Source organism: Salvelinus sp. IW2-2015, linkage group LG11 (assembly GCF_002910315.2).
Source record: "Salvelinus sp. IW2-2015 linkage group LG11, ASM291031v2, whole genome shotgun sequence".
NCBI classification, from domain to species: domain Eukaryota; kingdom Metazoa; phylum Chordata; class Actinopteri; order Salmoniformes; family Salmonidae; genus Salvelinus; species Salvelinus sp. IW2-2015.
Genome location: NC_036851.1, coordinates 32,661,528 through 32,685,976, shown reverse-complemented (window position 1 = coordinate 32,685,976; position 24,449 = coordinate 32,661,528). Strand labels below are relative to the sequence as shown.

General features: G+C 41.2%; 1 protein-coding gene across 1 annotated transcript; it reads left to right on the top strand.

The window, feature by feature from the left end:
- Positions 1-325: 325 nt before the first annotated feature.
- Positions 326-23,790, top strand: LOC111970215 (advillin-like). Its single transcript, XM_023996814.2, is given in 21 exon segments — positions 326-588; positions 983-1,105; positions 1,211-1,285; positions 13,234-13,267; positions 13,270-13,423; positions 15,289-15,397; positions 15,513-15,623; positions 17,182-17,387; positions 17,628-17,706; positions 17,822-17,920; positions 18,100-18,253; positions 20,253-20,353; positions 20,470-20,607; positions 20,730-20,888; positions 21,087-21,266; positions 21,540-21,691; positions 21,901-22,045; positions 22,240-22,428; positions 22,557-22,625; positions 22,939-23,049; positions 23,294-23,790. Coding segments are annotated over 20 exon segments (2,439 nt in total). The 5' UTR covers positions 326-588; positions 983-1,045; the 3' UTR covers positions 23,408-23,790.
- The last annotated feature ends 659 nt before the right edge of the window (positions 23,791-24,449 follow it).

The window sequence follows — 24,449 nt, the reverse complement described above, 5'->3', positions numbered from 1 at the left end:
ACCTTCTAATGCCTAGTTATTATAGGCAGCAACTGCATTACAGCATCAATAGTCCATTGTGCAGTGCATCATTTATCAAAACATCTATAGCTCTGTGGCTTCCTTCCTCATACAGCCAGATGCATTTCCTGGCAAAGGGAGGGTTATTCATTACTCCCCCTCCCTTTCTTTCTCCACCTCCTCTCCCCCTTCCCTCCCACCTCCACTATCACTAATGTGTCCTTTAAGCCCGTGGTCTTTTGAATATGAGTCGTGTCTGCTCTCTCATTTCCCTGTTGATTTGTGTATCTTTCCTTTTCTCTAATCAGCGATTGGATGGAGCGATAGGAGAGGTCCTGGAACATGCAAACTCAGGCAAATCTCCCAGAGTCCAAGGGCCAGGAGGAGGAAGAGGAGAAGAAGGATGCTTTGATGCCCCAGTGACAATCCTAAATCCTCTGGTACTCTCCTGGGGATGTACTGCTGTGTCCAACCTTGAGTCAACAGAAGAACCATCCAGACACACACAGAGGCACTTACTCCTACAGTCAAGCAAATAACTTTCTAGCTGGACACCCTTGTCTTCTACCTCTGCAACAGCAACTCCAGGTACTGTTTGACTTGATCATATCTGCCCTCTGTGATTTCTGAGTTTCATGGTGTGTATTGAGGGAAGAGAATCAGGATGTTTTATGGCTGGATCGATATAGGCGTACACAGCTTTGACCATCAGAACAGTAAGATACAGTATGTTGTGAACTTTGTGACATTGACTGAATCTAATGTATAGTAGTGGATGTCAATGGCAACGCAGTGCTTTTGAATGCTTCTCCCTCTTCTTCCGACAACACCCATTTTTTTAATGCAAATACATTCGTTCTGCAGTAAACCTCCATAAATCCTGAAATTGATATTGAAGTCCTTTTTAATATCCATCTCAATAACCTCCTGTGTCAGATAATGCAATTTGGTTCAGTGGTTACAGAAATACTCCTTCTTCCAGGGTCCAAAAATCAGGTCCAAGGAACTTTCCCACATAGATTGAGATTGCCTGTATCTGAGAAACATGGAGTACACATTCAGAGCAGTAACCCACAATCCTGGGATTATAATCTGGCGAATCGAGGTAAGGCAGCTGTCAGTCAGTGTATTCTTTGAAAATGATCAGGGTGTGGATTTCACAAAGTCAGTTGTAAAAAAGACAAACGTCTGCATTTCTTTGTCCTCACAGAAAATGGAGCTGGTGCAGGTCCCTGAAAAATCACATGGCAACTTCTACGAGGGCGACTGCTACATCCTACTCTCTGTGAGTCTCGAGGCCATGATACTCATCAGGGATGTCATGTCAGCACATTCATTTGTTGAATGAGGGAGTTATGATTTACAGTGCCTAGTGAAAGTCTACACACCCCTCTTCACATTTTTCTGTCTTAAAATGTAATCTAAAAGGGATTCAATAGTTGTTTTCCCTCTACAGATATACACAACTTCTCCACATTTTTTTGTGGTACTTTTTACCCCTTTTTTGTGATATCCAATTGGTAGTTACAGTCTTGTCTCATTGCTTCAACTCCCGTACGGACTCGGGAGAGGCGAAGGTCGAGAGCCATGCGTCCTCCGAAACACGACCCTGCCAAGCCGCCCTGCTTTTTGACACACTGCTCGCTTAAGCCGGAAGCCAGCCGCACCAACGTGTCGGAGAAAAAACTGTACAACTGGCAACCATGTCAGCGTGCAAGTGCCCGGCCCACCACAGGAGTCGCTAGAGCGCGATGGGACAAGTACATCCCGGCCAGCCAAACCCTCCCCTAACCTGGACAGCGCTGGGCCAATTGTGCCCTGCCTCATGGGTCTCCCGGTAACGGCTGGCTGCAACACAGCCTGGGATTGAACCCAGCTCTGTAGTGACGCCTTTAGCACTAAGATTTCTTGAATGCATATGTCTTCACACACTAGAGTTAATACTTGGTGAAAGCACCTTTGGCAGCCATTACAGCTGTGAATAATTTTCAATACGATTCTACCAACTTTGCACAACTCTTAGCGCAACATATATCCATCATTTTTGTCAAAACTGGTCAAGCTCAGTAAATTTGCTTGGGAATCATTGATGGAAAGCAATATTTCATCCTTGTCTCAGATTTTTAAGATAGATTTAAGTCGGGACTGAGACTGGACCATTCAGGAACACTCAGCTCCTCTTGGTATGCCATTCTGGTGTGTCTTTACATAAACATTTGTGTAATTGTCCTGCGGAAATATAAAACCCTATCCCAAGGTTAGGTTTTCAGAAGACTACGGCAGGTTTCCTTCAACTTTTTACCTGGGCATTGCTCCGTTCATATTTATTTTGACCCTGACAAACTCCCCAGTCCCTGCCAGTGACAAGCATACCCATAACATGATGCTGCCACCACAATTCTTGAAAATACAAAAGGATCCACAACATTGCATTCACTCCGTATTACTAGCCTGTATGATAAAGTAAAACATCCACTCCAAATCATCCATTCTGTTTGCAACAAGGATATTAAGCAATACTGCAAGACAACACAGCGAATACATTAAATATAAAACTACAGGTTTGGGTCAAATCCAATACATTACAGAGGGAAACCCTCTCTATTTTCAAGTATTGTGGTGGCAGCATCATGTTATATGTATGCTTGTCATCGGCAGGAACTGAGGAGTTTGTCAGGATCAAAATAAATATGAAAAGAGCAAAGCCCAGGTAAAAAGTTAGAGGAAAACCTGCCTCAGTCTTCTGAATACCCTGGGATAGAGTTTTATTTTACAGCAAGACAATTACACCAATGTTAATGCCAAAGACACACCAGAATGGCTTTCAAAGTGGTGTTGAGTATTTCTGAATGGTCCAGTCTCAGTCCTGACTTAAATCTGCTTGAAAAATCTGAAACAAGGTTTGAATATTGCAGTCCATCAATGATTCCAACCAAATGTAATGTGATTGAGCAATTTTGACAAAAACAATGGATATGTTGCTCTAAATGTTGGTAGAATCATTTTCTAAATGATTCACAGCTGTAATGGCTGTCAAAGGTGCTTCCACCAAGATTTTTTTATAATTTTTTTATTTAACCACATATTGACTAGGCAAGTCAGTAAAGAACGCATTCTTATTTACAATGACGGCCTACCCAGGCCAAACCCGGACGACGCTGGGCCAATTGTGTGCCGCCCTATGGTTTTTTTTAAACTCTGGGGTGTGAAAACAAACGCAATCCAGACTTTAAAAAAWTTGTTTTTTAAACATTTTCTATAACTTCCTTTAAACTTTGAAAATGGTGTGTTGATCTGTAGGGAACCCCCACCCCCACATTTAATCCATTTTTAAATTGAATTTTAAGGCAGCAAAATGTGAAGACTGTGCATAGGGTGTGTAGACTTTCACTAGGCACTGCATGTTAATTAATGCCCTGGAGGGAATCCGTGTGTTTGCTTTGGAGTCTGTTTTGCATGATTATCATAGTGGTGACAGTATTTGCTTGCTAACGGCTATATACCATTGGTCCTGGTTTGAAGGCCTGTGAGTCACAAAATGCTCTTTGTGATGTTTCCTCTTTCTATGTCTGTCTGTTTGTCTGTCTGCCTCTACCTCTTCTTTCAATCTCCCTCCATGCTTTTATCTCTTTCTATCTCCACCCTCTCCCTATCTGTCTCTCTGTTTATCTATCTACAGTGCCTTCAGAAAGTATTCACACCCCATTATTTTTTCCACGTTGTGTTACAAGGTGGGATAAAAATTTATTTAATGGTAATTTTCTGTCAATGATCTACACAAAAATTATAATATTGGTAAAAAAATGTAACGAAAAATAAAATACTAATATACATTATCTTGATTAGTGTTGTGGAATAACTACAATGTTGTTGATCCATCCTCAGCTTTCTCCTATCACAGCCATTAAACTCTGTAATTGGCTAGTGGTGAAATCCCTGAGTGGTTTCCTTCCTCTCCGGCAACTAAGTTAGGAAGGACGCCTGTATATTTTTAGTGACTAGGTGTATTGATACACCACCCAAAGTGTCATTAATAACTTCACCATGCTCAAAGGGATATTCAATGTTTTTTGTATTTTTACCCATCTACCAATAGGTGCCCTTGCGAGACATTGGAAAACCTCCCTGGTCTTTGTGGTTGATCTGTGTTTGAAATTCACTGCTCGACTGAGGGACCTTACAAATAATTGTATGTGTGGGGTACAAATCATGTTAAACACCATTATTGCACAKAGAGTGAGTCCATGCAACTTATGTGACTTGCAATAACAAAGGGGTTGAAGACATTTTAGATAAAAACATAATTCAACTTTGACATTATGGGGTATTGTGTGTAGGCCAGTGACACAATCTCAATTTAATCAACTTTAGTTTCAGTTTGTAACACAACAAAATGTGGAAAAAGTCAAGGGGTGTAAATACTTTCTAAAGGCACTGGATCTATCTCTCTCGCTCTCTCRATTCAATGGGGCTAAATTTGACATGGGAAACATGTTTACATTGACAAAGCAAGGGAAGTAAACAAAAGTGAGAAGACACAAAACATCAACAAACAATTATTAGAAATGAACAGTAAACATTGCACTCACAAAGGTTTCAAAAAGATAAAGACATTTCAAGTGTTATATTATTATATTAGCAAATAGTTGTAGTAGGAATAGTAGGGAAGATAAATAAACAGATAAGTATTGGTGGTATTTACAATGTTGTTTCTGCTCCACTGGTTGCCCTTTTCTCATGGCAACGGGCCACATCTTGCTGCTGYGATTGCACATTGTGGTATTTTGCCAAACAAATAAGGGAGTTTATCAACGTTTTATTTGTTTTCAAATTCTTTGTGGGTCTGTGTGATCTGTGAGAACTACACTGCTCAAAAAAATAAAGGGAACACTAAAATAACACATCCTAGATCTGAATGAATGAAATATTCTTATGAATTACTTTTTTCTTTACATAGTTGAAAGTGCTGACAACAAAATCACACAAAAATGATCAATGGAAATCAAATTTATCACCCCATGGAGGTCTGGATTTGGAGTCACACTCAAAATTAAAAGTGGAAAACCACACTACAGGCTGATCCAACTTTGTAATGTCCTTAAAACAAGTCAAAATGAGGCTCAGTAGTGTGTGTGGCCTCCACGTGCCTGTATGACCTCCCTACAACGCCTGGGCATGCTCCTGATGAGGTGGCGGATGGTCTCCTGAGGTATCTCCTCCCAGACCTGGACTAAAGCATCCGCCAACTCCTGGACAGTCTGTGGTGCAACGTGGCGTTGGTGGATGGAGCGAGACATGATGTCCCAGATGTGCTCAATTGGATTCAGTCTGGGAACGGGCGGGCCAGTCCATAGCATCAATGCCTTCCTCTTGCAGGAACTGCTGACACACTCCAGCCACATGAGGTCTAGCATTGTCTTGCATTAGGAGGAACCCAGGGCCAACCGCACCAGCATATGGTCTCACAAGGGGTCTGAGGATCTCATCTCGGTACCTAATGGCAGTCAGGCTACTTCTGGCGAGCACATGGAGGGCTGTGCGGCCCCCCAAAGAAAGAAATGCCACCCCACACCATGACTGACCCACCGCCAAACCGGTCATGCTGGAGGATATTGCAGGCAGCAGAACGTTCTCCACGGCATCTCCAGACTCTGTCACATGTGCTCAGTGTGAACCTGCTTTCATCTGTGAAGAGCACAGGGCGCCAGTGGTGAATTTGCCAATCTTGGTGTTCTCTGGCAAATGCCAAACGTCCTGCACGGTGTTGGGCTGTAAGCACAACCCCACCTGTGGACGTCGGGCCCTCATACCACCCTCATGGAGCTGTTTCTGACCGTTTGAGCAGACACATGCACATTTGTGGCCTGCTGGAGTCATTTTGCAGGGCTCTGCAGTGCTCCTCCTGCTCCTCCTTGCACAGACGGAGGTAGCGGTCCTGCTGCTGGGTTGTTGCCCTCCTACGGCCTCCTCCACGTCTCCTGATGTACTGGCCTGTCTCCTGGTAGCGCCTCCATGCTCTGGACACTACGCTGACAGACACAGCAAACCTTCTTGCCACAGCTCGCATTGATGTGCCATCCTGGATGAGCTGCACTACCTGAGCCACTTGTGTGGGTTGTAGACTCCGTCTCATGCTACCACTAGAGTGAAAGCACCGCCAGCATCAAAAGTGACCAAAACATCAGCCAGGAAGCATAGGAACTGAGAAGTGGTATGTGGTCACCACTGCAGAACCACTCTCTTTATTGGGGGTGTCTTGCTATTGCCTATTAATTTCCACCTGTGTCTATTCCATTTGCACAAACAGCATGTGAAATTTATTGTCAATCAGTGTTGCTTCCTAAGTGGACAGTTTGATTTCACAGAAGTGTGATTGACTTGGAGTTACATTGTGTTGTTTGTGTTCCCTTTATTTTTTTGAGCAGTGTATGTATCTCTAATGGGGTCATGCATTTGGCAGGAAGTTAGGAAGTTCAGCTCAGTTTCCACCACATTTTGCAGCCAGTGTGCACATAGCCTGTCTTCTCTTGAGAGCTATGGAGGCCTCTCTCAATAGCAAGGCTATGCTCACTGAGCCTGTACATAGTCAAGGATGTTCTTTAATTTTGGGACAGTCATAGAGGTCAGGTGTTCTGCCACTGTCTACTCTCTGTTTAGGGCCAGATAGCATTCCAATTTGCTGTTTTTTGGTTAATTCTTTCCAGTTTGTCAAATAGTTCTCTTTTTGCTTTCTCATAATTTGGTTGGGTCTAATTGTSTTGCTGTCCTTTTGTGTTTGAACAGAGCCCCAGAACCAGCTGGCTGAGGGAACTCTTCTCTAGGTTCATCTCTCTGTATGAGGGCTTTGTGGTGGAATGTTTGGGCATCGGTTTGTTTTAGGTGGTTGTACATCTCTATTCTGGATTCGGATAACTACCGGATATAGTCCTAATTCTGCTCTGCATGCATTGTTCGGAGTTTTGCGTTGTACACTAACTATATTTTTGCAGAATTCTGCATGCAGTGTCTAAATTGGGTGTTTTTTCAAATTTGGTGAATTCTTGGTTGGTGAGTGGACCCCTAGACCTCACAACCAGAGGGCAATGGGTTTTAAAACTGATTCAAGTATTTTTAGCCAGACCCTAATTGGGATGTCGAGTTTTATGTTCCTTTTGATGGCGTAGAAGGCCCTTCTTGCCTTGTCTCTTAGATCGCTCACAGCCTTGTGGAAGTTACCTGTGGTGTTGATGTTTAAGTAATGCTTGACTTGGGATGAAAGAAGTTCAGGAGCTGTCATTTTCCAAGTTGGTTCATTAGACTATGTTCACCGAAATTCACAAATTACATTATGCTATAGAGACCTGATTATTCACTGTTAATGGTTTATACACATTTTCCATTACTTCTCCATGATTTTTAACCACATTTTCATGACCATTATTATAGCGTACATGAAAAGTAAGCATTATTGACACTGGAAGGCTGCTGTGTCTGATCCCATGTAGACTTACCATCTCCTGCCATTGTGCCCTTGATCAAGGCACTTAACCCCCAGTAGAACTCCAGTTAGTCACATGTTGTCAACATGTGGTCAACCCTCAATCTGGAGAGCTCCTGGGTGAGGAGGCTTGGCTATTGATCCAGCCCTGAAACGCCCAAGTTTACTTATCAAGGCCCTGTTGAGCAGCTCCTGTTTTGACTACAATGTGGTTAGACCAGGGCTTGAACAAAAGCCTGAACACCCAGTAGCTATCCTGGAGGATGGTTACCACGCTTGATATAAAATATTGCAACATTACAACAAAATGCTTTTGTCTTTATAAAATGATTCCCTCATTCAATGAATCAGGGATCAAATGGATAAAGTAAGCTACTTCAAAGCCAGGTATCTAGCTAGACATATTTATATATAAGGCTATAATATTCATGTTTTGGGGGAGATCTATGCACAGCATGTTATTTGTTATTTGTCAATTAGACTATTCTTCGAATATTTTTTAACATTGTCGCAATTATGGCTACTGTCTAATAGAGGGGAATCCCAACTTTCCAACAGTGCAGATTTCTTTAGGCTCTACAGTGGTGGTGGAAATGAGACAACGACATTAATGCTTAGTTAGCTATAGCAAGATAATTTCTACAAGTTATGTTTTGAATTGGCTATCTAGTTAGACTTGTCTGTAATTATTTGTATACCTTCTACTGAAATGTCGCTCTTTCTCAGGCAACGGCCCACTCGCACTGGCACACAAACAGCACACACAGACAGGCACTGAAGGGTCATTCCAAAAAAAATGTGCCTTTATGAATTACATAACTAAAATKATTAAACTCATTTCCATGACCTTACAATCCCTAATTTGACAATTTGGAACAGCGCATCATGTGCATTCAATCTGCGCAATTTCGAACAGTTTACCGTCACGCACAGATTCAGACTAGCAGCAAATAAACTTGAACAAAACGGAATCAGGAAATGAATGCCAACTCTCCATTGCTATTCAATGCAGATCTCGCCTTCATTCCACTTCGATCAATAATTTTTTGCCTGTGTGTGAATCTGGGCCCGGCGATAGACTACTTTGTTTTATAGAGGAGATGGTACGCAGTTCCCCTAAACTTTGAAGTGCCGGTGTGGCGCTCTGTACTGCTCTGGCCGAAGTCAAGCAATGTGTTTAGGCCAGGAGCTCAACTTTCACATGCCGCCCCTCCCCAGTTTTATCATTGGAATGTGATACAAAACGTGAATGTGATACAAAACAAGGCAGCGGTGTGATTTAGGACCACGTGGACGCCTCCGAGTGGTCGGGTAGGCTGTTTGGAGTGTTTATCCGATTGGATAATAAATAAATAATAATAATTATGTGCCCCCCACTTTTAAAACCAAAGATGGGCCCCTGGTTTAGGCCAAGGTAGGTATACTTCTTTGTGTGGTCTAGGGTAGTGGTCATCAACCTTTTCTGAGTCAAGAACACTTTCTGAGTCCAAAAGCAAGCCAACATCTACCGCTCAGATATTTTTCAAAACATTAACCTATTAAAAACAGTTCTGTAGCAATGAGCTTTGTACAGTAGGCCCAATACATTATCACTGCATATTGGCTATGCTTGAATTAACCTGCCAATCTTGTTCTTCTCAGATCATTTGGAAATTATATAAAACAATTGTAGGTATATGATCACACTAGTAATAGACAATTTGTTGTATTACTTGTGAGGCACAGCTGAGTGAGCATAATAATTTGCTTTTCATTTTACTGCACTAATGGCCTGTATCTGATGGTCAGTCTGAGGGGAGGGAGGAAGAGCAGCGGTGAAGCGTTCTCTGTACTTCCAGCTCTCTGGATAGTCTTCCAGCTGATGGCAAAACTTAAGTCGCACTGCATTATTTCTGCCTCATGTTCCTCCTATGAGAAAGTGAAATATTCTTTGATATTAAAAAAGACAAGCCGCTAATAATAACAACGCAAGCTTAATCGAAACACTTTGCTATACTCATTCATTGCAGCTGAACTGCTGGAGGTAACGTAAGTGGAAGTACAGAGAACGCACATTTTATGCCCTATAAAAGTGTTGAACTAAGTGTTGACGTGCTGAATAACAACTGAAACATGAACTTACTTATAAAAACAGCAGCTCTTTGCTCTATTCATTTAGTCTCTCTCTAGTCATGGTTTTAAAAGTTTTAGTCTCTCTCTAGTCATGGTTTTAAAAGTTTTAGTCTTTCTCTAGTCATGTTTTTTTTTTTTTGTTTGTCAATAATTGTGTGCAGGGTGTACAGTGCTTTCGGAAAGTATTCAGACCCCTTCACTTTTCCCACATTTTGTTATGTTACAGCCGTATTTTTAAATGGATGAAATAAATAATAAATCCTCATCCTTCTACACACAATACCGCATAATGAAAATGAAAAATCGTTTTTTAGAAATGTTTGCAAATTTATTTACAAAAAACAACATACATTATTTACATAAGTATTCAGACCCTTTGCTATGAGACTCGAAATTGAGCTCAGGTGCATCCTGTTTCCATTGATCATCATTGAGATGTTTCTACAACTTGATTGGAGTCCACCTGTGGTAAATTCAATTCCTTCGACCTCATGGCTTGGTTTTTGCTCTGACATGCACTGTCAACTGTGGGACCTTATATAGACAGGTGTGTGTCTTTCCAAATCATTTCCAATCAATTGAATTTACCACAAGTGGACTCCAATCAAGTTGTAGAAACATCTCAAGGATGATCAATGGAAACAGTAAGCACCTGAGCTCAATTTCGAGTCTCATAGCAAAGGGTCTGAATACTTATGTAAATAAGATMTGTTTTTTAACATTTCTAACATTTAAAAAAAACTGTTTTCACTTTGTCATTATGGGGTATTGTATGTAGATTGATGAGAGAAATACAATTTAATAAATTTTAGAATGAGGCTGTAATGTAACAAAATGTGGAAAAGTCAAGGGGTCTGAATACTTACCGAATGCACTGTGTACGTGGTCTGTCGTATGTTTTTTTGGTAAGAAGCCAATTTGACATTTGCTCAGGACATTGTTTTCACTGAGGATGTATTGGAGTCTGCTGTTGATGATACTGCAGAGGATTTTTCTGAGATTGCTGTTGACACAGATTCCACAGTAATTATTGGGGTGAAATTTGTCTCCACTTTTGTGGCTTGTGGTGATCAGACTCTGGTTCCAAATATTGAGGAATATGCCAGACCTAAGAATAATGTTGGAGAGTTTAAGAATAGCCCATTTGAATTTGTGGTCTGTATATTTTATCATTTTGTTTAGTATACCATTAACACCACAGGCCTTTTTGGTTTGTATTTGTCCTGTAGCTCATCCAAAGTAATTGGAGAATCCAGTGGGTTCTGGTAGTCTTTAATAGCTGATTTTCGCTCTTATTCTTTGCCTTTTTCTAAAATGAATTAAATTGGATTTTTCTCTCATCAATCTACATACAATACCCCATAATGACAAAGTGAAAACAGTTTTTTTTAAATGTTAGAAATTTTGTTATATTGCTGAAAAGGTTGGTGTATGGACAAACCACTTCATCTCAATTTTTAATAGATAGCTCTTCATTAAACCATTCTCATTGTTGTTAGTTTTCTTAGGTTTTCTGCCTGAATTAAAATGTGATATGTTAGCTGATAGGTCAAATATATTGTTCAGGCTTCCTACTTCTAAGTTTACACCTTCACTATTGCAGGGAAACATTTTGTCCAGGAAGTTCTCTAGGGGTGATTGGCTTTGTTTTTGGCCAATTGTTTTTTGGTAGGTGTCTACACTACCCTCCTTCCATCGATAGCATTTCTCAATAGCATTCAGTTTTTTCGGCTTCGATGTACAGTGGGGCAAAAAAGTATTTAGTCAGCCACCAATTGTGCAAGTTCTCCCACTTAAARAGATGAGAGAGGCCTGTAATTTTCATCATAGGTACACTTCAACTATGACAGACAAAATGAGAAAAAAAAATCCAGAAAATCACATTGTAGGATTTTTAATGAATTTATTTGCAAATTATGGTGGAAAATAAGTATTTGGTCAACTACAAACAAGCAAGATTTCTGGCTCTCACAGACCTGTAACTTCTTCTTTAAGAGGCTCTCTGTCCTCCATTGGTTACCTGTATTAATGGCACCTGTTTGAACTTGTTATCATTATAAAAGACACCTGTCCACAACCTCAAACAGTCACACTCCAAACTCCACTATGGCCAAGACCAAAGAGCTGTCAAAGGACACCAGAAACAAATTGTAGACCTGCACCAGGCTGGGAAGACTGAATCTGCAATAGGTAAGCAGCTTGGTTTGAAGAAATCAACTGTGGGAGCAATTATTAGGAAATGGAAGACATACAAGACCACTGATAGTCTCCCTCGATCTGGGGCTCCACGCAAGATCTCACCCCGTGGGGTCAAAATGATCACAAGAACGGTGAGCAAAATCCCAGACCACACGGGGGGACCTAGTGAATGACCTGCAAAGAGCTGGGACCAAAGTAACAAAGCCTACCATCAGTAACACACTACGCCGCCAGGGACTCAAATCCTGCAGTGCCAGATGTGTCCCCCTGCTTAAGCCAGTACATGTCCAGGCCCGTCTGAAGTTTGCTAGAGAGCTTTGGATGATCCAGAAGAAGATTGGGAGAATGTCATATGGTCAGATGAAACCAAAATAGAACTTTTTGGTAAAAACTCAACTCATCGTGTTTGGAGGACAAAGAATGCTGAGTTGCATCCAAAGAACACCATACCTACTGTGAAGCATGGGGGTGGAAACATCATGCTTTGGGGCTGTTTTTCTGCAAAGGGACCAGGACGACTGATCCGTGTAAAGGAAAGAATGAATGGGGCCATGTATCGTGAGATTTTGAGTGAAAACCTCCTTCCATCAGCAAGGGCATTGAAGATGAAACGTGGCTGGGTCTTTCAGCATGACAATGATCCCAAACACACGCGCCCGGGCAACGAAGGAGTGGCTTCGTAAGAAGCATTTCAAGGTCCTGGAGTGGCCTAGCCAGTCTCCAGATGTCAACCCTAGAAAATCTTTGGAGGGAGTTGAAAGTCCGTGTTGCCCAGCAACAGCCCCAAAACATCACTGCTCTACAGAAGATCTGCATGGAGGAATGGGCCAATAACAGCAACAGTATGTGAAAACTTGTGAAGACTTACAGACGTTTGACCTCTGTCATTGCCACAAGCGGTATAAGCATAAAAGTATTGAGATAAACTTTTGTTATTGACCAAATACTTATTTTCCACCATAATTTGCAAATAAATTCATTAAAAATCCTACAATGGGATTTTCTGTATTTCTTTCCTCATTTTGTCTGCATAGTTGAAGTGTACCTATGATGAAAATTACAGGCCTCTCCCATCTTTTTAAGTGGAGAACTTGCCACAATTGTGGGCTGCTAAATACTTTTTGCCCCACTGTATCATGGTTGAGTATTGCTCTCTTCAAGTAGATTGTGATTTTGCTGTGATCTGATAGGGGTGTCAGTGGGCTAACTGTGAACGCTCTGAGTTAAGGTCAGTGATAAAGTGGTCTGCAGTTTACTGCCAAGAGATGAGCTATAGGTGTACCTACAGGTGTAGTTCCCTCGAAGCCTATCATTGACTATGTACAGACCCAGCGTGCAACAGAGCTGCAGGAGTTGTGACCCGTTTTTGTTGGTTGTTTTGTTGTACTTGTGTCTAGGGGGGCATATTGATCTCTCTCTCTCTTTATCTCCCCTGTCTGTCTCAGACCCAGAAAGTGGGTAGCTCTCTGTCCTATGACATCCCTACTGGATCGGCTCCCAGTCCAGTCAGGATGAACAGGGTGCAGCCGCAGTCTACACCATCCAGCTGGATGAGTTCCTGGGATCAGGGCCCATCCAGCACCGGCGAGGCCCAGAACATGAGTCGGATGCCTTCCGGGGATACTTCAACAAGGGGTCATGTAAGTATATAACAGTGGCTTGTGAAAATATTCACCACCCTTGGAATTTTTTCTATTTTGTTGCCTTACAACCTGGAATTGAAATTGATTTTGGGGGGGTTTGTATCATTTGACTTACACAACATGCCTACCACTTTGAAGATGCAAAATATTTTTTATTGTGAAACAAATGACAAATAGAGACAAAAAAGCAGAAAAACTTGAGGGTGCATACCTATTCACCCCCCCCCCCCCCCCCCAAAGTCAATACTTTGTAGAGACACCTTTTGCAGCAATTACAGCTGCAAGTCTCTTGGGGTATGTCTCTATAAGCTTGGCATATCTAGCCACTGGGATTTTTTCCCATTCTTCAAGGCAAACTGCTCCAGCTCCTTCAAGTTGGATGGGTGCCGTTGGTTTACAGCAATCTTTTAGTCATACCACAGATTCTCAATTGGATTGAGGTCTGGGCTTTGACTAGGCCATTCCAAGACATTTAAATGTTTCCCCTTAAACCACTCAAGTGTTGCTTTAGCAGTATGCTTAGGGTCATTGTCCTGCTGGAAGGTGAACCTCCGTCCCTGTCTCAAATCTCTGGAAGACTGAAACAGGTTTCCCTCAAGAATTTCCCTGTATTTAGCGCCATTCATCATTCCTTCAATTCTGACCAGTTTTCCAGTCCCTGCCGATGAAAAACATCCCCACAGCATGATGCTGCCATAACCATGCTTCACTGTGGAGATGGTGTTCTCGGGGTGATGAGAGGTGTTGGGTTTGCGCCAGACATAGCATTTTCCTTGATGGCCAAAAAGCAAAATTTTAGTCTCATCTGACCAGAGTACCTTCTTCCATATGTTTGGGGAGTCTCCCACATGCCTTTTGGCGAACACCAAACATGTTTGCTTATTTTTTTGTGGTCCTATGGACAGATACTCCAATCTCCACTGTGAAGCTTTGCAGCTCCTTCAGGGTTATCTTTGGTCTCTTTGTTGCCTCTCTGATTAATGCCCTCCTTGCCTGGTCCATKAGCTTTGGTGGGCGGCCCTCTCTTGGCAGGTTTGTTGTGGTGCCATATTCTTTCCATTTTTAATGGATTTAATGGTGCTCATGGGATGTTCAAAGTTTCTGATATTTTTTTATAACCCAACCCTGATCTGTACTTCCCCACAACTTTGTCCCTGACTTGTTTGGAGAGCTCCTTGGTCTTCATGGTGCCGCTTGCTTGGTGGTGCCCCTTGCTTAGTGGTGTTGCAGACTCTGGGGCCTTTCTGAACAGGTGTATATATATACTGAGATCATGTGACACTTAGATTGCACACAAGTGGACTTTATTTAACTAATTATGTGACTTCTGAAGGTAATTGGTTGCACCAGATCTTATTTAGGGGCTTCACAGCAAAGGGGGCGATTTTTTTTWAAATGTCACTTCACCAATTTGGACTATTTTGTGTATGTCCATTACATGAAATCCAAATAAATATCMATTTAAATTACAGGTTGTAATGCAACAAAATAGGAAAAACGCCAAGGGGGATGAATACTTTTGCAAGGCACTGTACATATTAAAATATATATACACATATATACACAGACATAGAGAAATCAAACAATCTCATCGTTATACACTGTTCAGTATTCCCATTCTGATCTTATTCTGAAGCACTGTGGGTAAATCTTCTGTGGGTGTAGGTTGGGCAAAGGAGCATAGTTATCAATGGTGATTAGTGTACCCACCCATACAGATTTGATTATTGAGCAAAAGCTCTTATTTCAACATCACTAAAAACACAATGTATTTTGTGCACGCAATACAGACATTACACTGTAATAAAACCAAGAGAAATTGATTTTATAGCCTACTTACCTCTCTGTCTCCTACAGCTATAAGAAGGGTGGGGTGGCATCAGGAATGAAACACATAGAGACCAACAGTTATGACATCCAGAGACTGCTGCATGTGAAAGGGAAGAAAAGGGTCAGCGCCATGGAGGTGAGAAACATAGATACAGGGGGATTTCATTCTGTGTAACACAACAGGAAGTGCTGCTGAAAATGCTTGAAAGTGAACTTGTAATGTATCTGGCACAATTTTGCCCATACTGTAGGTAGAGATGAGCTGGAAAAGCTTCAATCTTGGGGATGTCTTTCTGTTGGACTCTGGTAAAACCATCATTCAGTGGAATGGACCAGAGAGCAACAGACAGGAGAGGCTCAAGGTACGGTAACGATCTGTGCAATTGCTGTTCTCAAGGAGTGCATCAACAGTGAAGTCAATGTAATCTTATTACACCTACCTCCTATCAGTGACACGATGAAGCTAATTCCACATTGGTAGCTCAATAAACCAAGAGTGGTTGAAGTGAAATCCACTTCACTCCCCTAAAGATTGGCTGAAGAGACCCCTAGTAGAAACACATTAGAATCAACACTTTAGATTAGAATCACAGTAAACCAATCACGCACCTCTGGGTTATTCCACCAATTCTGTGCCTTTTGAAAATATTTGATTTCACCTAATTTTAACATTCTGTCATAAAGAGCACATGTTCATGTAATGCGTGCTGGTGGCAGGGAAGTCAGGCGCAGAAAAATAAACTTGGTAAAAACAGAGCTGTTTAATAAACATTCCAAAAACCTCTGAAAACCAAAGTTTTCAAAAAAAATAACATAATAGGGTGCACAACCCGTCACACACCTACATACAACAAACAATCTCTGACAAGGACATGAGGGGAAACAGAGGGTTAAATACACAACATGTAATGAATGGCATTGGAACCAGGTGTGTAGGAAGACAAGACAAAACCAATGGAAAATGAAAAATTGATCAATGATGGCTAGAAGGTCGGTGACGTCGACTGCCGAACACCACCCGAACAAGGAGAGGGACCGACTTCGGCGGAAGTCATGACAGTTCAACTTTATTCAAAATAAATCTTTCCATCACAAAAGGTTTAATAAATAAAAAATACTATAATAAGTGCCTATTAAGTGCCAAATAAAGTAACAGGGTTGACCATAACAGGGTTGATGATTTCATCTTAAATCAGACATAAATCCCATTGTGACAGGGGGAATGGAAGCTTGTTGTGTGCAACAGAGAGCAGCAGTTGAATGCAAGCTTCACAAAAAAACATTTATTGCTAAAACATTTCTAGCCTGTCTATCTTATGGGTAACAGGGTTGACAGGTGTTATGCTCGACCTGTTCAGTTGTCCCATCACAAAACACCAGAAAATTGCCAAAAAGAGTAGAACCAGCTCACTTGCATTTACACTATGATTTGACTATTAGATGTTCAATGTTTCTTTTGGAAAAAAATGATCCAAAACTCAATAAAAATGCAGTTATTGTAACATGGTTGACCTTAAAAGAGGGAGAGACGTAAATTGAACCACTAATCACATTAAATAAATAATCTTCAGAAATGACTTTGGCAAATCAAGTAAATAACTAGGGCTTTATAATGATGATGAAACTTGGGAAAATGTTTGGTGGGTTGACGTGGGTTGAAATCTTCCTAAAAGTGACACAGGGTTGATGGAGGGACATGTACAAATGCAGAAGTTTTGCACTTTATAAGCTTTAATTCATATAAAAAAATCAGATTTTTCGAATTCTCCAGGTGGTATATATTAAAGGGCACTTCATTTCATTTAACAGACTTTTAAAATGCAATATTGGTGAACAATTTCTACTGAAAATATCAAAGGGACGCAACATGCACTCTTTTCATGGAACGACATCTCTAACTTTACATTCTGTGACTCTTAGGGCATGCTGCTGGCTAAAGACATTCGGGACAGGGAGCGAGGGGGTCGGATGGAGATAGGGGTGATAGAGGGGGAAGCAGAGGCAAATTCCTCTAAACTGATGGACATCCTGACTAGCATCCTGGGGCAACGGACCTCCAAGCTGCCCAGTGGAACGCCTGATGAAATAGCTGACCAACAACAGAAAGCGCAGCTTACTCTGTACCAGTGAGTGGCTAACGGCCCATGTCCAGATGTCCTGTATTTTTGCCTGTTTGGATTGTGTCAGGCATTTATTGCAAAAAAAGTTAACTCCAAAAAGTTTAAAACTCATTCTGAATCATAGTTAGTCTAGTCCAAGCCATGTTTGGCATGCCAATAAGATACAAAGAGTTGGCATGATAGCATGACTGGCACTCAGGCTAAAATCATACTTAGTCATTAGTAAGTATGTCCTTTCCCCAACAGTGTGTCTGATGCTGAGGGCCAGATGAAAGTCATAGAAGTTGCCACTAGGCCACTGGTTCAGGACATGTTAAATCATGATGTAAGTCTGCAGAGCAGAAAATTGTACAAGTCGGACATCATTTGATATAAGCATTATGAAGAGTTGTGGGCTCCCAGTTATAGACATTAGCTCATGTGACTTAATCTTTCTCCAGGACTGTTATTTCCTAGACCAGGGAGGGGTGAAGATCTTTGTGTGGAAGGGGAAGCGAGCCAACAAGGCCGAGAGACAGGCTGCCATGTCCAGAGCTTTGGTGGGTACAAGAGATCACACATACTGTACATACTGTACATACTGTATGGTATCTTCTTTTTGTTTCCTCTTTTGTAACAGATAATCAGCCATAGTGGCAGCTTGAGTTTTGTGTGCCAAGTAACCAGTTGCAGTATCTGATGGGAATGCACTGAATCTGTCTCCTTCCTCTGTGAACAGGAGTTCATTAAGCTGAAGAACTACCCCACCACCACCAACGTGGAGACAGTGAATGACGGGGCAGAGTCTGCCCTCTTTAAGCAGCTGTTCCAGAGCTGGAGTGTGAAGGACCAGACTGTAGGCCTGGGCAAAACACACAATGTGGGGAGAGTGGGTATGTGTTTCTATGTTAGGTACCAGATCCAAATCAATAGCTAGAAATGGGATAAAAGGTATTGTCTTTAAGTGACTACCTTTCCCCCTTTTGGATGTATGTTTGACATGAGTGCTTGGAAAATACTATCTTTAGTATCTAATTCCTCACTTTGTGTTTGTCTTTATTTTGTGATTCAACACCGTTGTTATGATATATATATACAGTTGAAATCGGAAGTTTACATACACTTAGGTTGGAGTCATTAAAACTCGTTTTTCAACCACTCCGCAAATTTCTTGTTAACAAACTGTAGTTTTGGCAAGTCGGTTAGGACATCTACTTTGTGCATGACACAAGTAATTTTTCCAACAATTGTTTACAGACAGATTATTTCACTTATAACTCACTGTATCACAATTCCAGTGGGTCAGAAGTTTACATACACTAAGTTGACTGTGCCTTTAWACAGCTTGGAAAATTCCAGAAAATKATGTCATGGCTTTAGAAGCTTCTGATAGGCTAATTGACATCATTTGAGTCAATTGGAGGTGTACCTGTGGATGTATTTCARGGCCTACCTTCAAACTCTGTGCMTCTTTGCTTGACATCATGGGAAAATCAAAAGATATCAGCCAAAACCTCAGAAAAAACATTGTAGACCTCCACAAGTCTGGTTCATCCTTGGGAGCAATTTCCAAACGCCTGAAGGTACCACGTTCATCTGTACAAACAATAGTACACAAGTATAAACACCATGGGACCACGCAGACGTCATACAGCTCAGGAAGGAGACGCGTTCTCTCTCCTAGAGATGTACGTAGTTTGGTGCGAAAAATTGCAAATCAATCCCAGAACAACAGCAAAGGACCTTGTGAAGATGCTGGAGGAAACAGGTACAAAAGTATTTATATCCACAGTAAAACGAGTCCTATATCGACATAACCAGAAAGGCCGCTCAGCAAGGAAGAAGCCACTGCTCCAAAACCGCCATAAAAAAGCCAGACTACGGTTTGCAACTRCAAATGGGGACAAAGATCGCACTTTTTGGAGAAATGTCCTCTGGTCTGATGAAACGAAAATAGAACTGTTTGGCCATATTGACCATCGCTATGTTTGGAGGAAAAAGGGGGAGGCTTGCAAGAGGAAGAACACCATCCCAACCGTGAAGCGCGGGGGTGACAGCATCATGTTGTGGGGGTGCTTTTCTGCAGGAGGGACTGGTGCACTTCACAAAATACATGGTATCATGAGGAAAGGAAAATTATGTGGATATATTGAAGCAACATCTCAAGATATCAGTCAGGAAGTTAAAGCTTGGTCACAAACTGGTCTTCCAAATGGACAATGACCCCAAGCATACTTCCAAAGTTGTGGGAAAATGGCTTAAAGACAACAAAGTCAAGGTATTGGAGTGGCCATCACAAAGCCCTGACCTCAATCCTATAGAACATTTGTGGGCAGAACTGAAAAAGCGTGTGCGAACAAGGAGGCCTACAAACCTGAYTCAGTTACACCAGCTCTGTCAGGAGGAATGGGCCAATATTCACCCAAATTATTGTGGGAAGCTTGTGGAAGGCTACCCGAAACATTTGGCCCAAGTAAAACAATTTAAAGGCAACGCTACCAAATTCTAATTGAGTGTATGTAAACTTCTGACCCGCTGGGAATGTGATGAAAGAAATAAAAGCTGAAAGAAATCATTCTCTCTACCTTAATTCGGACATTTTACATTCTTAAAATAAAGTGGTGATCCTAACTGACCTAAGACAGGGAATTTTTACTATGATTTACTATGATTTTTACTTTTACTATGATTTACTATGTCAGGAATTGTGAAAAAACGGAGTTTAAATGTATTTGGCTAAGGTGTATTTAAACTTTTTTTGGTTGTGTGTTATAAGTGTTATTTCCTAGTTTTGATGTATTCACTATTATTCTACAATGTAGAAAATAATAAAAATAAAGAATGAGTAGGTGTGTCAACTTTTGACTAATACTGTATACATATGTACGTTAGCCAACATCACTCAGGAGAAGTTTGATGCCACACGGATGCATGTGATGCCAGATGTAGCAGCACAGGAGCGCATGGTGGATGATGGCACTGGCCAAGTGCAGGTAAACTCACAAACATTAACTCTGATTCATGTAATTTGTTCGAAGATATCTCTCGGTCATTTGACTCACTGTTTGTTCCTTGTGGACATTTCATACACTCTCTGTGACACATGCAGGTGTGGCGTATCGAGTACCTGGAGCTGGTCCCAGTGGAATCCCAGTGGCATGGCTTCTTCTATGGAGGAGACTGCTACTTGGTCCTCTACACTTATGAGGTCCACAACAAACTCAACTACCTCCTTTACATGTGGCAGGTAAAGGAGCTCACTGCCATTGTAGAACGCATGAAGGTTCATCCATTTATTTGTAATAACATGGCAATAAAATTGCATTACTTTAGACCTAAATACATCATTACAGTTAATATTTTTTTCAGGGGCGTCATGCCTCTCAGGATGAGATAGCGGCATCTGCCTTCCAGGCCGTGGCCCTGGATCAAAAGTATGGTGACCAGCCTGTACAAGTAAGGATCACCATGGGCAAGGAACCCAGACACTTCATGGCCATGTTCAAGGGTAAAATGGTTATATTTGAGGTGAGCCAGTTTTGTTTTTGATTTAATGGTACAATGATACAATTTAAGAATTGTGAAACTGGTTTTCATTTTCTGATATCAATTGATTGTCTTTTGTTTATCTGTGATTATAGGTTGATTTAGGATTTCAAACCATGAAGTAATTTATTACAACATATTTAAATCAAACCTGACCTGCTCTCATCTTCTGTTCCTCAGGGTGGTACCTCCAGAAAAGGAACATCTGACCCAGAGCCACCCATCAGATTGTTCCAGGTCCGCGGTTCTGAAGCCTCCAACACCAAAGCCATCGAGGTGCCGGCCCTGGCAGCCTCGCTCAACTCAAACGATGTCTTTCTGCTGAGGAGCCAGTCCGGGATTCACCTGTGGTGTGGCAAGGTACTGTAGGGAGGATAAATAGGTATATCCAGGTGTGGATACCAGGTGTGGAGCCTGCTGGTTTTCTGTTCTACCAGATAATTAATTGCACACACCTGGTGTCACAGGTCTAAATCAGTCCCTGACTGAAGGGGAACAATGAAAAAAATGAAGTGGAACATGCTTCGAGGTCCAGAGTTGAGTTTGAGGAGTATAGGGAATAGGGTGCCATTTGGGATGCAGACATAGAGATGGTACAACATTCTGTYTAATAGTCTCTCTCTGATTGGCCAGGGATCAAGTGGGGATGAGAGAGCCATGGCGAAGGAGGTCAGTTCTGTAATTGGACAGCACTCAACTGCTGAGGAGATCGTGGCGGAGGGTCAGGAGCCTGTTGAATTCTGGGATTTACTTGGAGGGAAGGCCCCTTATGCCAACGACAAGAGGTAATAAACTGTCAGAAAGTATCTGTATTTCAACCAAATATTCTCTCATATAATGTCAATTGGAGCAGCTGTATTACGTTAGTGAAGTGATTGCAATCCTAAACCATGTACAATTGATTGATGTGAGTCACTGTGCTAGATAGGTTCGATTTCAAGTAAAGTTTGGTGTATTTACATTTGTGTGTTTGTGTGTTTCTTGTCTCTGAAAGACTACAGCAGGCTGCTCTGGATCATCAGCAGCGTCTCTTTGAATGCTCCAATAAGACTGGTCGTTTCATCGTTACCGAGGTGACCCAGTTCACACAGGATGACCTCAGCGAGGATGATGTTATGCTGCTAGACACGTGGGACCAGGTACAGTGTGTATTGTTAAAACACAACTTGCAATGTTAACCAAATTGGTATAAAGTAAATCACACAATTATAAAACAATATACTAACAAAAAAGGTAATAGGTCTGCAATCAAAACTTACTTTATTTTGTATATTTTTATATTTTATATTCCATTTGTGAACCGTCATCAGATATCTGATCATGTTGCATCCAGGTTTTCCTCTGGGTAGGGAATGAGGCCAATGAGTTGGAGAGGAAGGAGGCTGTGGTCACCAGTCAGGAGTACCTGCGAACCCACCCAGGGTCCCGGGACCCTGACACCCCCATCATCCTCATCAAGCAAGGGTACGAACCCCCCACCTTCACCGGCTGGTTCACCGCCTGGGACCCCTCCAAATGGAGCGTGAGTGCAAGTGATCTCCTTCTCTTCCAGATGAACTCTCGGCCTGTGTGTGTGTGTCAAAAATTGTACACAACTGTTTAAGTAAATAGATTCCATCAATAATACTGTACACACATTTGTTGTGTTAGGGAGGGAAGACTTACGAAGAGCTGAAGAAAGAGTTGGGGGAGGTGACATTCCTCGTAAGGATCACAAATGTAAGCACAATTTTATTTATCTATGCATTCACCAAAACTTGGTGTAAAGAGAGAGATTGAGAAAATTATGAGCTGAATCCATCAATCAATTGACCTAACCTTGCTGTGAACCCAACAGACTAAGGGATACCTCAATTGTATTGGCCCTGTACACACTCAGGCCATACAACAGATTTACAACCCACTTTGGTTATGATACAACTGATCGTTTAGTTGGTCTGAACAAAACTTAGTACACATCCATTATGCCTCGGCAGCCGTTGTGTAAAAAAAATTGTCAGACAAACTCCTAAATCTAATCTTTGCCTCTCAGGAGCAGAATGGTGTTGAGACCAAGAAGAACTTCCAGTCTTACCCACCAAAGGACCTGATCAACAAACTAGCCAATGAGCTGCCTAAGGGTGTCGAACCCACCCAAAAGGAGGTAGGTGTACTGAGCTGCTATAATGAAGTGAATAGTGTTCAAAGTACTGCCACACTGATACACTCAGATGCTGTATTCATTGGTAGTTTATAAAGTGTGAAAAGTATATTCTCTCCTCAATACGCTACTATGAGTTACGGTGTAGTACAACTTGTTTTAAGTGTCTTGACAAATGTATTCTTTACATTGTTGCCTTGAAAAATGTAAATGGTCTCCTTCTCTCTCTCCCTCCTCTGTCTTCCAGAAACATCTCTCAGACTCAGACTTCAGTGCCATATTTGGAATGTCTAAAAACCTGTTTGCCAGCCTGCCTCTATGGAAGCAGCTGAGCATTAAAAAAAGCAAAGGCTTATTTTAAGGGGACTGAATCTCTCATAATTTTGCATCAATTTCCAGATGTTGAAATTTGCAAAGCATACTAATTGTACCTTGTTCCAACATTACTTTTAATTTGTCTTATTATTTTGTTCTAATTTCAAAGTCTGTCATAAATTCAATGGATGTCAGAAGACATTAACTGAGATATTTAATGTTTTGTGCATTTAAAAAAATATTTTGATTGTACATGTCTACCTCTCAATCAAACATCCATGTTAAATACAATCAATCTAATAAAAATATCAGTGTATTCTCAATTATTATATTGCATCTTCGGACCACGCACAACTACCAAATATCCTGTAGTTTTGTTGATTGTAATATGGTAGGACTCAATATACAAATAAAAAAAGGGGAAATGTCTCTCATTGTTGTGTGTTTCATGCGTGTAGTTCACAAGAGGCTTTCAGGGTCTTGATTTCTTGGTGTAATTATCTTTCTCCTAATCCATCTTAAATAAATTGTTGTTAATAATGTCAAAATCAAACATGCATAACTGTGATTGAATTGTTTTGAGTCCTGAATATATATTTTATGGCAAACTATTTTTATTAGCAGACATTATTGGAGGTGTGTTGTGATCAATGCAATGCATGCAACCGTTGTACCATGTTGCACTATATTCGGGGCGTGTCTATTCCTATGACATCACCACGTACACATTGAAACAACAGAATCTAAAGCAGAGATACAGAAATACACTATGGAAAAAGAAGGAACAGCACTGTCARAAATCAACTCAATGTAATTGAAGACTCCATAGACTCTAACAACTTCTGGGAAAATTGGAAAACACTAAACAAACAACAACACAAAGAGTTATCTAAAACTGAGATGTATGGGTAAACCACTTCTCCAATCTTTGTGGCCCAATAACAAAGAACAAACAGCAAAAACATATACATGATCAAATACAAATCTTAGAATCAACTATTAAAGACTACCAGAACCCACTTGATTCTCCAATTACATTGAATGAACTACAGGACAAAATGCAAACCCTCCAACTTAAAACGGCCTGT